The sequence below is a fragment of the Salvelinus fontinalis genome, chromosome 11 (assembly GCF_029448725.1).
Source record: "Salvelinus fontinalis isolate EN_2023a chromosome 11, ASM2944872v1, whole genome shotgun sequence".
Lineage (NCBI taxonomy): Eukaryota > Metazoa > Chordata > Actinopteri > Salmoniformes > Salmonidae > Salvelinus > Salvelinus fontinalis.
This window is the reverse complement of record NC_074675.1, coordinates 29,439,730-29,456,349: the sequence shown is the minus strand read 5'-3', so window position 1 is coordinate 29,456,349 and position 16,620 is coordinate 29,439,730. Positions and strand designations below refer to the sequence as shown.

The window sequence follows — 16,620 nt, the reverse complement described above, 5'->3', positions numbered from 1 at the left end:
ACTTCAAGCTAAACATAGACCTTCCTCGGAAGTAGGAGGTGACTTTTATTTTGTACGATTTTGCATTCCTTGTGTGGACAAAAGAAAGACACACTGACTGAATCAAAGATAATATACATAGGGAATAGGCTACCCAACCTGATCCACTGAAAAATGTCTAAACTACAGTTGTTGCGTTTATTTTTAAATGAGCGTTTAACGGAGTCTGCTGCGGTGGAGATTTTCGAAGCAGTTGGGGAAGCGGTAGCGGAGTACCAGGAGGAGAATGATCGGCTACGGAGACTGCTGCGGTTCACACCAGAGATAAAACTATGTAGAATAGGTTCGTATGTTTTTTTGTTTATTTTGTAAACAATAATTTGTATTATTGTAGCGATCCTGGTTTATAAGCACGGATATCGACTCTGCCACTGGAGCATGCTTTTGTGGCACAGTCGATAACCGCGGGGTTAAGGGCAAGATAGATCATGAAAACCCTTCAATTTGATGCTTACATTGGACGCGCTATGCATTTCGTTCAAACAACATCCACAACGACCATGTTTTCCACTTCGTTTCAACCTGTTGTTAAACTTCTTCAGTTTGAATAATCACAGTGAGGTGAGTTTTAAAATCACGATACTGTTTTGAGGACAAGTGTTTGATGTGATTCTTTATTGCATTTGCATTGATGCAGCATGCAGGGGGCACCTTTTGGTTTTAGAAGTGGTGGGGACATAACTTGGCGGGGGTTCTGAGGGTCATCCCACTTTTTGGGGTATCTGAAGCTCATTTCCTAAATTTCTACACAATCTAATATGACCCATGGCCTTTCTAGCTGTCTCTATGTAGAACAACAAAAAGTAAGCAAAAATGCCGACAGTCATCAAGCTATGTAAGAGACTGTTATTAAATATGTTTAAGTGATTGATAAGACTGAACTAGATCAATGATAATTAAATAATCAATATTGTGTGCACCTGTAACGGATGTGAAATGGCTAGCTAGTTAGCGGGTACGCGCTAGTAGCATTTCAATCAGTTATGTCACTTGCTCTGAGACTTAAGTAGTGTTGCCCCTTGCTCTGCAAGGGCCGTGGCTTTTGTGGAGCGATGGGTAACGCTGCTTCGTGGGCGACCGTTGTTGATGTGTGCAGAAGGTCCCTGGTTCGCGCCCGTGTCTGGGCGAGGGGACGACGTAAAGTTATACTGTTACATTGATGCTGTTGACCCGGATCACTGGTTGCTGTGGAAAAGGAGGAGGTTGAAAGGGGGGTGAGTGTAACGGATGTGAAATGGCTAGCTAGTTAGCGGGTAAGCGCTAGTAGCATTTCAATCAGTTATGTCACTTGCTCTGAGACTTAAGTAGTGTTGCCCCTTGCTCTGCAAGGGCCGTGGCCTTTGTGGAGCGATGGGTAACGATGCTTCGTGGGCGACCGTTGTTGATGTGTGCAGAAGGTCCCTGGTTCGCGCCCGTGTCGGGGCGAGGGGACGACGTAAAGTTATACTGTTACATTGATGCTGTTGACCCGGATCACTGGTTGCTGTGGAAAAGGAGGAGGTTGAAAGGGGGGTGAGTGTAACGGATGTGAAATGGCTAGCTAGTTAGCGGGTACGCGCTAGTAGCATTTCAATCAGTTATGTCACTTGCTCTGAGACTTAAGTAGTGTTGCCCCTTGCTCTGCAAGGGCCGTGGCTTTTGTGGAGCGATGGGTAACGCTGCTTCGTGGGTGACTGTTGTCGATGTGTGCAGAGGGTCCCTGGTTCGCGCCCGTGTCGGGGCGAGGGGACGACGTAAAGTTAAACTGTTACACACCTTTAACCAATAGCCTAACAAATGAACAAGGCTTATAAATAAAGTACAAAGACTTAACGTTTGATTGTATTTATTATGACATCCTCTATATCAAATTTCAGCCAGACCGCCCAGCCAGCCAGCCAAAGCCCCTGCAGTCTAGTCAATAACTCCACTCTCCCCAACACAACTTTCTTTTTTGGTCTCAAGGGAAAGGTTTGGAAATCAAAAGTTTAATAAAAACACACATTCACCACCTACACATTAGCACACAGAAACAGCACATCCTCCATATAATTCACATCATAGGCCTAATATTACTGTAGACCTCTTTTTACAACCCAACCCACCCCACTCAGCTTTAGGATCTTAGTAAAACATTCATTATTGGTTTCAGGTGTGTTAGGCAGTGACAATCAACAGTACGGCAGACACCCAGGGCCAGAACTGAGCAGCACTGCAGCTAGGGATTGCCTAAATAGGTATGTCCCCTGATGTGGGCATGTATTCAATACAGACTCCTTTTGTCATACAGTATTCCATATAAGGCATCCAAACCTTATGAAAGTTGCACAGTATACCCTTAATCTGGTGATGCATAACTTGGCATTTCTGCCATCCATTGTGACATTGTGGGACGAAAACCAACATTGCATTTCTTATCCGCTATAAATGCTAGGTTACACAGTTTCTTCTGATAAGTCTGCAGTGTCAATGTTTCCAAGCAGACAAAAACAGGGAGAATCTGTAGACATACTGAGATTAAAAAACAAAAACACTCTGCCAGAATTAAGCCATCCAACACAAGACCATAACATATACAAATGTCCCTTTTTGTGTTTTACATCTCCAGCAGAAGAATAACATTTCTGAGTGCATGATATTCAGTTTCACTGGCATATAGTACGTTCTATGGATGGTCTGCAGTCATTTATGTTTGAGATTATATGAACATGACTGGGCATTCTAACATATCTGTATCCATTCATCATCGATAGTGTTTCCCAGGTCTTCCTCACATTTCTTGTTTTACATGTTTCAGTGTCATCGGCGAAAGCCATTATCAACCCTTGATACAGTTTGGAAATCAACTTTAGAGATACAGTGGGGCAAAAAAGTATTTAGTCAGCCACCAATTGTGCAAGTTCTCCCACTTAAAAAGATGAGAGAGGCCTGTAATTTTCATCATAGGTACACTTCAACTATGACAGACAAAATGAGAAAAAAAGAAATCCAGAAAATCACATTGTAGGATTTTTAATGAATTTATTTGCAAATTTTTAATGAATTTATTTGCAAATTATGGTGGAAAACAAGTATTTGGTCAATAACAAAAGTTTATCTCAATACTTTGTTATATACCCTTTGTTGGCGATGACAGAGGTCAAACGTTTTCTGTAAGTCTTCACAAGGTTTTCACACACTGTTGCTGGTATTTTGGCCCATTCCTCCATGCAGATCTCCTCTAGAGCAGTGATGTTTTGGGGCTGTTGAGAGAAGTGGGAGAACTTGCACAATTGGTGGCTGACTAAATACTTTTCTGCCCCACTGTGTCAGACTGCCTTAAAATAGTTTCAATCTTTTCAAGCGTCTTGCTTGTCCTGTGTTTGCTGCACTGAGAGAATAAAGTGTTGTATCTGCAAGAGTTCACCTCTGCGCCGTCACAGACTGGTCTTCCCTGGCTGCCTGACCCTGATGAGACCCCTGTCACCATCTGATCCTTCTCCGATGAGGCATGACAAAGAATTACCTTGGTGTACATTTATACATTGATTCTATTCTTGAACAATATAACAGTTCAATAATTGAAATGACCATCACTCCCAGATCCCAGACTGTCGCCTACCCATCAACTAAAGATGGGACATTGTATCCATTTACTGATTGTTATAATGCAGAATTCACCTGAGCTCCGTAGACTGGTCTTCCCTGGCTGTCTGACCCTGCTGGGACACCTGTCACCATCTGATCCTGCTAAGACATGATGAGCATAGTGTTGGGTACTGACTGTGCACCATGACAGTGAAGCCTGTAGAGCTGTTTATAATGTGTCGGTGTGAAAAGTAGGCAATTAGCTAGGGAAACTTGACAGATCAATAACGTTACAGTGCTATACTGACTAATAAAAACTCACATTACGTTGAAGAAACAGTCTTCAATCGTTTGACCGCTGTTTAAATCGTTTGATTCAGGTCTAGTGATGAGGCAAAAATAATAGCTAAAGTTGGTAAGCTAGCTAGCTAACGTTAGCAAACTTCTGGCTAGCTCTAGCTAATGGTACATCATAAAATGTACTTCTGTTGAAACAGGACAAAACAAAGGCTACAAAACATTTCAATACTCACAACAGCTGTTAGATACTGCTACCTGACAGATAGCTAGAGCCGAACTGGCTGCTAGTAACGTTAGTTCATTCACTTCAGTCGAGAGGGGATGAAACACTGGCTAACGTAACATGTCAGTTACACTACTAGCGCAGCACTGGGAATAAATACGAGTTTTTCTTCTGTCAAGCAGCAGTTACCTTGTCAGCTAGATCAATCAACTAAAGAGTAGCCGGTTTCTGCTCTGTTTGCTTTTACAACTCAGGGAAAAAAGCGCAACACAGACAGCAGCTGCCCCTGATCATCTCTCCCGCGCTGGTCCTATACGCCAGCCTTTCAGAAGCTTTGCCTTCACACAGCCTGTCCGCATGCTCTGTGGTGTCCCATGCGGTCCTAAATCCAGCTGGCTTAAACTGGAAAACAGCCTACCCAACCGCTCTGAGGCATCCACATGGTCCTAAAGCACACCGGTTGCTGTGTTTTTTTAGTTTTTTTTTTATCAGAGTGCGATTATAAAAATGGGGGGGACAAAAATGCAATTTTAGAATGTGAGGGGGTCATATTCCCAGTGAAAGTTGTGCCCCTGCATTGATGTCAGAGCAGTTAGAGGGACAATAGAGCCCTGAGTAATAGGCTATAAGTGACCTGATGGTTGTTAGCAAGTTGGGTACTACCAACACATGTCCAGAGTTGCTGCAACCTGGTCTCAGAGCATTTTGTATTATTCTGTATGTAAATCCAAGACACTCCATTTAGTATATGTTACAAATTACAATTCATATGCTATGTTATGAATTTGCAAAATGTACAACATTTTATGAATTTGAAATAAAAGGTGGCTAATAATGTTAGCTAGCTGGCTATGCTAGGGGTTAGGGTCAGGAGTGAGGTTAAAGGGTTAAGGTTAGCTAAAAGGGTTAGGTAACATGCAAAGTACCTAAAAAGTAGTAAGTAGTTGAAAAGTTGCTTATTGGGTAAAATGCTAAATTTCTCCGTGATGAGATTTGAACTCGCAACCATTTGCTTGCTAGAAGTTTGCGTAACCGTCTGTCTTATGTAACCATACCAAACAAAACATATCATACTAATTTTAGTTTCTGGATTTACATTTGCTATGTTATGTCTAGTCTATGAGACCAGGCTGCCAGAGTGTATAAAAGGAGATTGTCACTCAATGGTCATGTGGGCATTTTACTAGGATCCTGACTGCTGGTGTGGTGGTAATAAGGTCACTGCAACAGCCCGACTAGATATCCCTGAGGGTTATCATACGAAGCAAGCTAGATCTACTCATAAGGTGAATGCACCAATTTGTAAGTCGCTCTGGATAAGAGCGTCTGCTAAATGACTTAAATGTAAATGTAAATGTACTCAGGGTTTTCTAAAGCTAACCAGCTTCAGTTAGCTTCACATTCCAGCTCGGGCATCATCCGCAGGACCCAGGCACGGGGGTCCATTCGGAAAGTATTCAGACCCCTTTCCTTTTTCCACATTTTGTTACATTACAGCTTTATTCTAAAATTGATTAAATGTTTTCCCTCAATCTACACACACTACCTAAACATTTTTATTTTTTAAGATACCTTATTTTCGTAAATATTCAGGCCCTTTGCTTTGAGACTCGAAATTGAACTCAGGTGCATCGTGTTTCCATTGATCACCCTTGAGTTGTTTCTACAACTGTGGTCATTTAAATTGATTGGAAATTATTTGGAGAGGCACACACCTGTCTATATAAGGTCCCACAGTTGACAGTACATGTCAGAGCAAAAACCAAGGAATTGTCCGTAGAGCTCCGAGACAGGATTGTGTCGAGGCACAGATCTGGGGAAGGGTACCAAAAAATGTCTGCAGCATTGAAGGTCCCCAAGATCACAGTGGCCTCCATCATTCTTAAATGGAAGAAGTTTGGAACCACCAAGACTCTTCCTAGAACTGGCTGCTCGGCCAACCTGAGCAATCGGGGGAGAAGGGCCTTGGCCAGGGAGGTGACCAAGAACCCGATGGTCACTCTGACAGAGCTCCAGAGGTCCTCTGTGGAGATGGGAGAACCTTCCAGAAGGACAACCATCTCTGCAGCACTCTACCAATCAGGCCTTTATGGTAGAGTGGCCAGATGAAGCCACTCCTCAGTAAAAGGCACATGACAGCCTGCTTGGAGTTTGCCAAAAGGCACCTAAAACTCTCAGACCATGAGAAACAAGATTCTCTGGTCTGATTTATGTATTTATTTATAGGGGACAATACACATTAATCAACATCAATATTACAACATCCATGTAAATGTGCCGGGTTTAGTCAAAAGCTAATTTTCACTGCGAATGTATAGCCTACACAATGAATTGAACTTATAAACAATTGATATATGTGATTAAATAAGTGTCTGTATCACAACAAGCATTTTGAAATGGCATTGTGCACTCAGGCACATCTAAAGACTATAAATGTAACCTCCGCTCCTCCTCTCCTTCCCTCCAGACTCCCTGCAGTTCTCTCTTGCTGTCTCTGAAGAGGAGGTTCCCCCTGAGCAGCAGCACTGTGAGCAGGAGTGGAGCTCCGGTCTGGGGCAGGAGGACCCAGAGCCCACACAGATCAAAGAGGAACAGGAGGAACTCCGGATCAGTCAAGAGGAAGAGCGGCTTCAAGGGTTGGAGGCTGATATCACAGAGTTCAAATTCCCTCCTACCTGTGTGAAAAATGAATGTGATCAGGAGGACCCACTTCAGTCCATGACGGAACAGACTATGGCGAACAGAGAGAGTGACTCCAAACCAGTGGATCTCAAACCTTTTGGGACTGTGACCCACCTAAAGGGTCTCGACATTCCCTTTGACCCTCCAGATAGTCAAAACAATGCCTCCAGTCACAGCTCTGCTACAAGCAGCGACCAAGTAGGACTTAACAGCAGCCCACCATTGGATCTAATTGTGCACAAACTGGCTCACACTGGAGAGAAACTGTTTAGCTGTGGGGACTGTGGGAAAAGCTTCAGTCAGAAGGAACACCTTGGGAACCACATACGCATTCACACAGGAGAGAAACCGTTTAGCTGTGGTGACTGCGGGAAAAGCTTCACTGTCAAGGGGAACCTAACTGTGCACAAACTGGCTCACACTGGAAAGAAACCATTTAGTTGTGGTGACTGCGGGAAAAGCTTCTATCAGAGCCAGGAACTAACTGCGCATATACGGACTCACACTGGGGAGAAATCGTTTAGCTGTGGTGACTGTGGGAAAAGGTTTTATCACAAGATTACTCTAAACCGACACGTTCAGACTCACACAGGAGAGAAACCATTTATCTGTGGCGACTGTGGGAAAAGGTTTTATCACAAGATTACTCTAAACCGACACGTTCAGACTCACACAGGAGAGAAACCATTTATATGTGGCGACTGTGGGAAAAGCTTCAGTCAGAAGGAACACCTTGGGAACCATACACTGACTCACACAGGAGAGAAACCATTTAGCTGTGGAGACTGTGGGAAAAGCTTCAGGCAGAAGGGGACCTTAAATACACATAAACTGACTCACACGGGAGTGAAATCATTTAGCTGTGGAGACTGTGGGAAGAGCTTCATTCTGAAGGGGTCCCTAAAGATGCATATACAGACTCACACAGGTGTGAAACCATTTATATGTGGAGACTGCGGGAAAGGCTTCTATCTGAAGGGAGACCTAGGTAAGCATATACTGACTCACACAGGTGAGAAACCATTTAGCTGTGGAGACTGCGGGAAAAGCTTCAGGCAGAAGTCGGCCCTAAAGACGCACACACTGACTCACACCGGAGTGAAGCCATTTCACTGTGGAGACTGTGGGAAGAGATTCAGTCAGAATGGGGCCCTAAAGAAGCATTTATTGACTCACACAGGAGTGAAATCAGTGTAGCTGTGGGGACTGTGGAGAAAGCTTCTATCAGAAAAGACACCTAACCGAACATATTCAGACTCACCCAGGAGTTAAACAACATGACTGCTCAGTCTGTGATAGAACATTCGTTAAGGCTCATCTGCTGAAGCATGTTAATAATGTCCTCAAAGAAAGAAACCGGGAGGAAAAATATAGCTGCAAGCAGCCACGAAAGCTCCTGGCCACAATATTTCTTGAATTTTAATTAGAGCATTCTGTTAGTGAACCTTTTGAGCAAGATATTTTGCCACTTGTTTTTGATACCGCCTGGATTAGGAGTGACAATGCTGCGAAAATAAAGGCTTTTTAACCAATAACTTTTTTTCCCCCTCACTACAAATTTAGTTACTGAAACGTACTTGCTGTTGAGAAGATTTGTTAACAGTTTGACGTTCACAACTGAATTGCATTCTGTTTTTGGAGATACCGACACGTGCTTCGTAGTAGACCTTCCTTGTAGTGTCCTTAAGCCCCTCAATTTTTCTTGTATTTTTATTTAACCTTTATTTAACGAGGCAAGTCAGTTAAGAACAAATTTTAATTTACAATGATGGCCTACCCCGGCCAAATCCTCCCTTAACCTGGACGACTCTGGGCCAATTGTGCGTCGCCCTATGGGACTCAACCAGTACTAAGTTGTTGGATGGATCAAAGAGAAGTTGAGTAGTTTGGGTTAAGCTGGGTTTGGTGTGGACTTGTAGTTTTGTTTTTACAAAATTGACACTTTCTCCGTCATCTTTTGATTAAATTCTTAGCTTTTCACAAACTCAGAGACAGGGGTTCTGAGTTTCGAGTGAATCGGACGTGGTTCATGAGATTTTTAAAGATTTGTATGGTTCAAACTTTCAAAATGAATGAATATCCAATATGGCAGAGGTCACAGCTCCTTGGGAGAGTCTCCATTGGCAAAAGTCTGTCCTCGACTCCTGTCCTCCTCTCCGCGAACCGGAAACTGATAGGTGGTCGAGGAGAGTGGTCATTTGTTAGTAGACGGACGGAGAAGTGTCATCCAAAGCCCATTGGATGAGAAAGCCAGAGGTCCCGCCCCAATTACTTTCTCCTCCAATGGGTTTTGAGAAGGAGGCAAGGACGCAAGGAGTATGCCATTTGAGATCTTCCCATAAGTACCCTTTCAGCAGCTAGCGCGCGGCATTCTTTCAGAATATGCCACAACCCCTTTGAATCAGCTGTTTGCTCAAAGGATGAAAAACATGCATCCATTTTAAAACGATACACTACTTATCCTTTTATCCATAAAATGTCTTGCACATCCAGCAAAAAATGTTTTGATCACTTTACACATTTCATTTGGGATTCTACCCCTGTAGCGCGAGTGGAGAAGGGTAGTCTCATTTCATATAAGCACATTTCTGTGAATCCCAAACCAGCCCCTTGCCCCTACCTACTCGTACGGAGGGCCCTCCGTTGTCACGTGTTGCCGACGAAACTCCGAGGATGACTTCCATCGAGTGGAAAGGGGATCAATATACCCATTGACTTCGGGACACACGAGTGACTTGAATGATGTGATTCATTTTCCATATTTTAATAATAAAATGCACATGAAATTCAAATGAACAATTTACTAGAAATATTCTTTAACAGTTAAACGTATCATTTAGGAGGTATTTCATATGTTTTGAGTCAAGCAATGAAATCCAACACAAACAAACACACATTTCCAATAATTAGGCAAACTACAAACATATCTTAGTGAGTGTTGAGGATAGCACTTCACTCTGGAGCCTGCTTGGTTCGAAATGGCTATCAGAGGCTCTAATTAACTGCTACATCCAGGGCTGACTCTATCCTTTTGGAGGCCCTAAGCAAGATTTGGTTGGGGAGGGGGGGCCAAGCGGGCAAAATTGTTTACCCTCCTGATGGTGGAGAGAAATGTACGTTTTAAAGTTAATTTCCTGCAATTCTAAAAACAAAAACCATGGGGTGTAGATAAAATATTGCAGCTTTTAAAGCAAGTTTTCTGTAGGTCTACATTTTGCCATGGAGATTTTGTGTTGTTGCAATTTTATAACAAATTTTATGCAATTCTACATATTTTACCATTGGCAGAGATACATTTTTGCAGTTTTAAAGCTAATTTCCAGCAATTCTGCCACGGCTTATGCCATTATATTATATCTGGGTGACCTAACAAAATCAAATGGGGGCCTGCTGGAGGTCATGACCCCCGGGCACTGCATGTCCGGTCGGTATTCGACCATGATTACTAATGATTACTAAGTTTACATAACTGGCTAGACTAACTTACCAATATTTTTATTTTTTTTCTGACATGGCTAATTGAGTGACAGTCAGTAACTGACAGAACAAGAGAACTGCTGATGCACAACCACATTTCAAAACTTGTGTATTCTACTATTCTAACTCAACAGTAAGTTAAGACCCTAAGTGACCTTGGATCAATCTAGATGATAATTTTCAGTTCCTCAGCTTTGGGACACTTGTGCAAATGGCAGAGGTGAGAGTGAACACGCAAATGGAGGGCCAAGGAGAAGGGGGTGATTTGAGATTCAGCTTGTTTCCTCTACTCACCTCCACTCATCCATTACTTTTGACCTTTTTCAAAGTGGAGAGGCGGCGAGCAAAACTAATTGAGATTCTCCCCTTGAGGCAAATTTGTTTCTTGTGTTCCACATAAGGTGCATGCTTAGGGGTAAGTTTGAGCGGTTTTGTGGTGACCACATAGAGAACGATAGAGAAAACGTTCCCATTATGGCATCTGAGCGCATTGAGGCAATCTCCATTTTGAAGTAGTGAATTTTCTTCACAATTTGCTGATCCCTCCTGATGACCAGGTTGGACATGACTACAACAGTTTCATCAAGAGGGATCAGCCAGTAAAGTTGGAAGTTCCACCCAGTTGACTACATTAAAATGGTGGAACCCCTCAATGGCGCTGCCCATGCTAAAACTCCCTTTTGGCCACTCATTCTCTGAGTGACCGTTGTGAGTCACTTCCTTTTCATGGTGTGTTGCCTAATTGTGGCTAAAAATAGTCCGACCATCATATGCTTACAAATATTGCTTATGTATGTTCCATTTCATACGTTTGTCTGAGTAAGGAATGACACAATTGATGGTAAGAATAGGGAAAAACAAATAACATTCAGTCATACCCATCATTAAATGCATTTTATTTAATCACTTTTGGTTCTCTTCAAACAAACAAAAGCCAAACTATTTACAATTCTTTAGGTTGTTCTTTTTCAGAATGCATTTGTGTTACTAAACTCATTCAAAAAGTTTAAGTGATGGAATTGAGCTGACTGGGTGAAAAAGGGAAAATATCATTTGATAAATTGGTCAATTAATCATATCAAAAGGTATGGCAATCTCCCCTAGGGGCATCACAACGCCAAAACATCAATAACTTTTGAACTTCAAGGATTAACAGAAAATCTGAAATGTCAACAGCCGGAGACTTGACAGACTTAACATATGATAACCACCAGTCATTCAACAACAGACTAGAATAATTCAGAGAATAATTGATGGCTACATTTAAAACACAGCTCACTGCAAACCAGTATGCCACTGGCATCCTTATCTGACCGATGGAATTAAAATAATGACAATACCCTGCTCTCTCAGTATTCACAAAGTACTTCAGTGACATTTTAGATATTCCCCAATCTGCACTAACCAATACATCAACTGATCCAAACTGACTGAATAAAGTGTATTCAAAACCAACACAGCTAAAACATAACTTTCTGAGAACCATGTTTATTAGTTTGGTGAGAGTCTGGTCGTGTTGATTTTGCATACAACCTTCCCACAACTTTCTGGGAACGGCGCAGGATAGTTGCTTGGCTTTGGAACATTCTCAGCACTTTTAACGAACTTGACAAAAACAAAAATCTTGGTATTTCATTACTTTTAACAGAATGTTTCCTAAAAGTTCAAACATGGTTACATTTAAATTCCGTTTCGGTAATGCTTTAGGGAACATTCTCCAACTGGTTTGACATTGGTTCAGAGAACGTTAAACAACGTTCTTCTGTGGGAATTTCAGTACTTCAGCATAACGTTTCCTCGTGGTTCTATTTAAAGCCATGTTCTCATTGTTTCGAGAATGTTTAAAACTTCGTATAAAAACTTTCATGTTCAGAGAACGTTATTTCAAAACATACATTCTGTTCTCAGCATCACCAAAACACTCTTGTTAAGTGTGTTCGGGTGCGGTGGCCGCACCCACTAATTGGCCACACCTGAGCTTGGAGTGCTTGTTTCCTTTAAAAATGAGGTCTGTTTGAATAGACTAAAAGGAACAGATTTGTGTGCATAAAAAAATATGGCACACTAGCTCCATCCTGATGGCGCAGTAGACTAATTCCAGAAGATTATAGGTTCGAATCTCACAGATGCCATGTCACAAAAAAATGTATGTTTGCATGAATTTCCATGTGTCTGATCTGTGCTTGGAGTTTAAAAAGTTAACCCCAAATAAGCTAGCGGTGTTCTTGAAACATTCAGTTTCTTATTGGAACGTTCAGTGACAGTTAAGGAAGTTATTCAAAAAACCTCAATTACCTAGAATTTCCGTTCTGTGTTAATAAAACCTCACAGGGAAACTTCAAAGGAACCAGAGTAAAACGTAAGAACCTCCCTGCAACCTAAAAATAAAACATTCCCAGAACAGGCAAAGTTTTCACTGCTGTTCTCAGAACTTTAAAAAAAAAACTGGTTTTACCAGTTAGGAAAGGTATGGCTTCTTCCCAGAACCAATGTGAAACAAAAAACACTACGTTCCCACAACTTCCAAGGAACCAAATGTGCTAGTTGGGGAGAAAGCCAAAGCTAACATATGGAAAAACCTGAACCACAGTCATATCCTACAACAGAAGTTAATACTCGTTTGTCGGACCAACCAGAACTGGTTCTAAATAGGAAAACACTTTCAAAATAATGAATCCATTCAACCCAACTGACAGGGGAAGTATTGGGTTTCTCCATAGAAAAACAAACTAACAAGTTGCAGAACTGTTCCAAAGCACCTTCAGTAGAAGAGAGACAAATCCATTATCAACTGTATAATGGCATACATTTAGCAACAAGTGTCATAGCCACTCAATCTGTTGAGTAAACCTTGAGTTGTATACAGCCATTCAATAACATTAGCTACTGTAGACGCGTCGAATAAACAGGGACAAAAGTCATTACAAATGGTCAGTAGTCAAATGTTTAGGGACAATTTAGGCTCCTCCGAGAACCCCAAGAATAAATATATCCTCCATTTTAAGGTGTGGTAAGCACCAAGATAAAACATCTTTCAAATCAAGTCTCATAATGTGAATCATTGTGTCAAAATCCTTTCCGTCAAAACATTACTAGTGATGGGGTAAATAGTAATATGTAGTGGGGCTGTGTGTGAGAGAGGACAGATTTAAAAAGTCCAATGCAGACATTTTTATCTCAATATCAAATAATTTCTGGGAAACAGTTGAATTACCTTACTGTGATTTATTTAACATTATTCAAAAAGAAACAAAAACAGCTTCTTAGCAAAGACCAATTTATCAAGCAAGAATTTTGCTTGGAAGGTCTGGGAGTGGTCTGAGCGGGGAGGGAAAAACTAAACTTGCTGTTATTGACAGAGGTTTGGAACGCTTTTTCTTATTGGTCTATGTCACCATGCAGGCCATAACTCTATCCCACCAAAATAAGCATTTTTTTCCAAATAGCTCTTAAACTAAAAGGGCATTAACATTTTCACATTATTATTCAAACCTCAGTGTGGAAATACTTTTTTGTTGTTGTTGTGTGCACTGGGCCTTTAACATACCCTTCCAAGTCAGCTCAGCTCCACACTATACTCCAGACTTCTCATTCCTCACCCTGCACCAACTACATGTAGAGGCATTTAAAACTGGATATCTGAAAAGAGACACTCTTGCTTTGAAAAAAGGCAAACCACCATCATCGTCGTCGTAAGGGGTTTTCTACAGTTCTACTTTCATGCTAACGTGCGATATATGCTGGACAGAAATAACGTAACATACAACAGTATTGTTAGCCAATAAGACAGTCCTGTCAAGTAGAACATTGACCTCCCCTTCAAATGCTATAGTCCTTATGTTCTCTTACTGTTTATTGAATATTTAGAGTTTGCCATACAAGGCAGATCTGTACAATTAAGGCATGTTGAACAGAGAGAAAAGAAAAACAATTAGACGAAAACAAAATTCTTTCACGTTATTTACAAAGCAGTTTGAACTCAAGTGTGTAGTATTGAGCCTTTCCGCTTGTGTGTTTGTGTGTGTGCATGCTTGCATGAATGTGTAATGCAGCGTTTCCCAAACTCGGTCCCGGGGACCCCAAGGGGTGCACGTTTTTGTTTATGCCCTAGCACTACACAACTGATTCAAATAACCAGCGCTTGATGATTAGTTGAATCAGCTGTGTAGTGCACCCCTTGGGGTCCCCAGGACCGAGTTTGGGAAGCGCTGGTGTAATGACAGGCTCTATTAGTTATGTGTGTGAATGTGGTTCTAGAAAAGAGCAAGTCTTTTTGAGAATGTGTGCTTGCAATTTTTTTTTAACCAGAATCCAGCTGCATGTACTGTACACATGAGTAAAGCTCTAGGTTTGTGTGTAGTCCCACTGTTCAAGTTCCTCTGCTTCTTCGCCTGCTGTGGTTTCTGCTTGGCACTTCTCCCACCAGGGGGCAGAGAGAAGAGGAAAAGAAAGGTTTGAAGGTACAGTACGCTCCATCTCCTTTCCAACAGAGGGCAGCTAGGAAGTGAGACTCCTGTGGAAAGAGAGAAAGAAGATCTCCATTAGACAATACTGAAAACCGAACTGCGATAAGGACAACATGGCTCCAACATTACACAGTCCATAGATTCACTAAGGAAGAAAAAGTATAAACATGAAATAGTTAAGTGATAATGCTCGAGAAGTCGAGGTTTGGAGGATATATTGGCACGGGTGTGCTTTGAGGGCCGGCAAACTGCTACTACATTCTCCAAACACCGGCTTTGAGGGCACTTTTATACAACGGGTTACCAACATATTCAAATACTGATTGACATACAGTACCAATCAAAAGTTTGGACACCTACTCATTCTTTATTTTTACTATTTTCTACATTGTAGAATAGTAGTAGACAAACTATGAAATAACACATTTGGAATCATGTAATAACCAAAAGTGTTCTTCAAAAGGAGCCACCCATTGCCCTGATAGCTTTGCACACTCTTGGCATTCTCTCAACCAGCTCCATGAGGTAGTTACCTGGAATGATTTTCCAACAGTCTTGAAGGAGTTCCCACATATGCTGAGCACTTGTTAGCTGCTTTTCCTTCACTCTGCGGTCCAACTCATCCCAAACCATCTCAATTGGGTTAGGTCAGGTGATCGTGGAGGCCAGGTCATCTGATGCAGCACCATAACTCTCCTTCTTGGTCAAATAGTCCTTACACAACCTGAAGGTATGTTTTGGGTCATTGTTCTGTTGAAAAACAAATGATAGTCCCACTAAGCACAAACCAGATGGGATGGCATAATCGCTGCGGTAGCCATGCTGGTTAAGTGTGCATTATCACCAGCAAAGCACCATCACACCACCACACTTCACGGTGGGAACCACACATGCGGAGATCATCCATTCACCTACTCTGTGTCTCGCAAAGACACGGCGGTTGGAACCAAAAATCTCAAATTTGGACTCATCAGACCAAAGGACAGATTTCCACTGGTCTAAAAGTCCATTGCTCGTGTTTCTTGGCCCAAGCAAGTCTCTTCTTATTGGTGTCCTTTAGTAGTGGTTTCTTTGCAGCAATTTGACCATGAAGGCCTGATTCACTTAGTCTCCTCTGAACAGTTGATGTTGAGATGTGTCTGTTACTTGAACTCTGTGAAGAATTTATTTGTACTGCAATCTGAGGTGCAGTTAATTGCCAATTTCTGAGGCTGTTAACTCTAATGAACTTATCTTCTGCAGGAGAGGTAACTCTGGGTCTTCCTTTCCTGTGGCAGTCCATATGAGAGCCAGTTTCATCATAGCGCCTGATGGTTTTTGCAACTGCGCTTGAAGAAACTTTCAAAGTTCTTTACATTTTCCGGTTTGACTGACCTTCATGTCTTAAAGTAATGATGGACTGTCGTTTCTCTTTGCTTATTTGAGCTGTTCTTGCCATAATATGGACTTGGACTTTTACCAAATAGGGCTATCTTCTGTATACCAACACAACTGATTGGCTCAAATGCATTAAGGAAAGAAATTCCACAAATGTACTTTTAAACAAGGCACACCTGTTAATTGAAATGCATTCCAGGTGACTACCTCATGAAGCTGGTTGAGAGAATGCCAAGAGTGTGCAAAGCTGTCAAGGCAAAGGGTGGCTACTTTGAAGAATCTCAAATATATTTTCATTTCTTTAACACTTTTTTGGTTACTACATGTTTCCATACGTGTTATTTCATCGTTTTGTTGTCTTCACTATTCTACAATGTAGAAAACAGTCAAAGGAGTAGGTGTTCAAACTTCTGACTGGTACTGTATGTTTATGAAAAACGTTATTTTGATAAATGTATTCATACTAGTTCATCCTTCCACGAGATACAGTCCCGACACAGATCTAAGTTT

General features: G+C 41.7%; 2 protein-coding genes across 8 annotated transcripts in view; one reads left to right on the top strand and one right to left on the bottom strand.

Moving 5' to 3' along the window:
* Positions 1–10: 10 nt before the first annotated feature.
* On the top strand, positions 11–14,750 carry LOC129865466 (zinc finger protein OZF-like). The gene is made up of 2 exons (XM_055938292.1): positions 11–322; positions 6,576–14,750. The coding sequence occupies exons 1-2, from the start codon at positions 154–156 to the stop codon at positions 7,985–7,987; spliced, it is 1,581 nt and encodes a 526-aa protein (XP_055794267.1). The 5' UTR covers positions 11–153; the 3' UTR covers positions 7,988–14,750.
* LOC129865463 (GRB10-interacting GYF protein 1-like) overlaps positions 11,147–16,620 on the bottom strand; it is a 42,693-nt gene continuing 37,219 nt past the window's right edge. For all 7 annotated transcript variants that reach the window (XM_055938285.1, XM_055938282.1, XM_055938287.1 and 4 more), the window contains one exon: positions 11,147–14,780. The gene's annotated coding sequence lies outside the window, so the exon portion shown is untranslated. The remainder of the gene's footprint in view (positions 14,781–16,620) is intronic.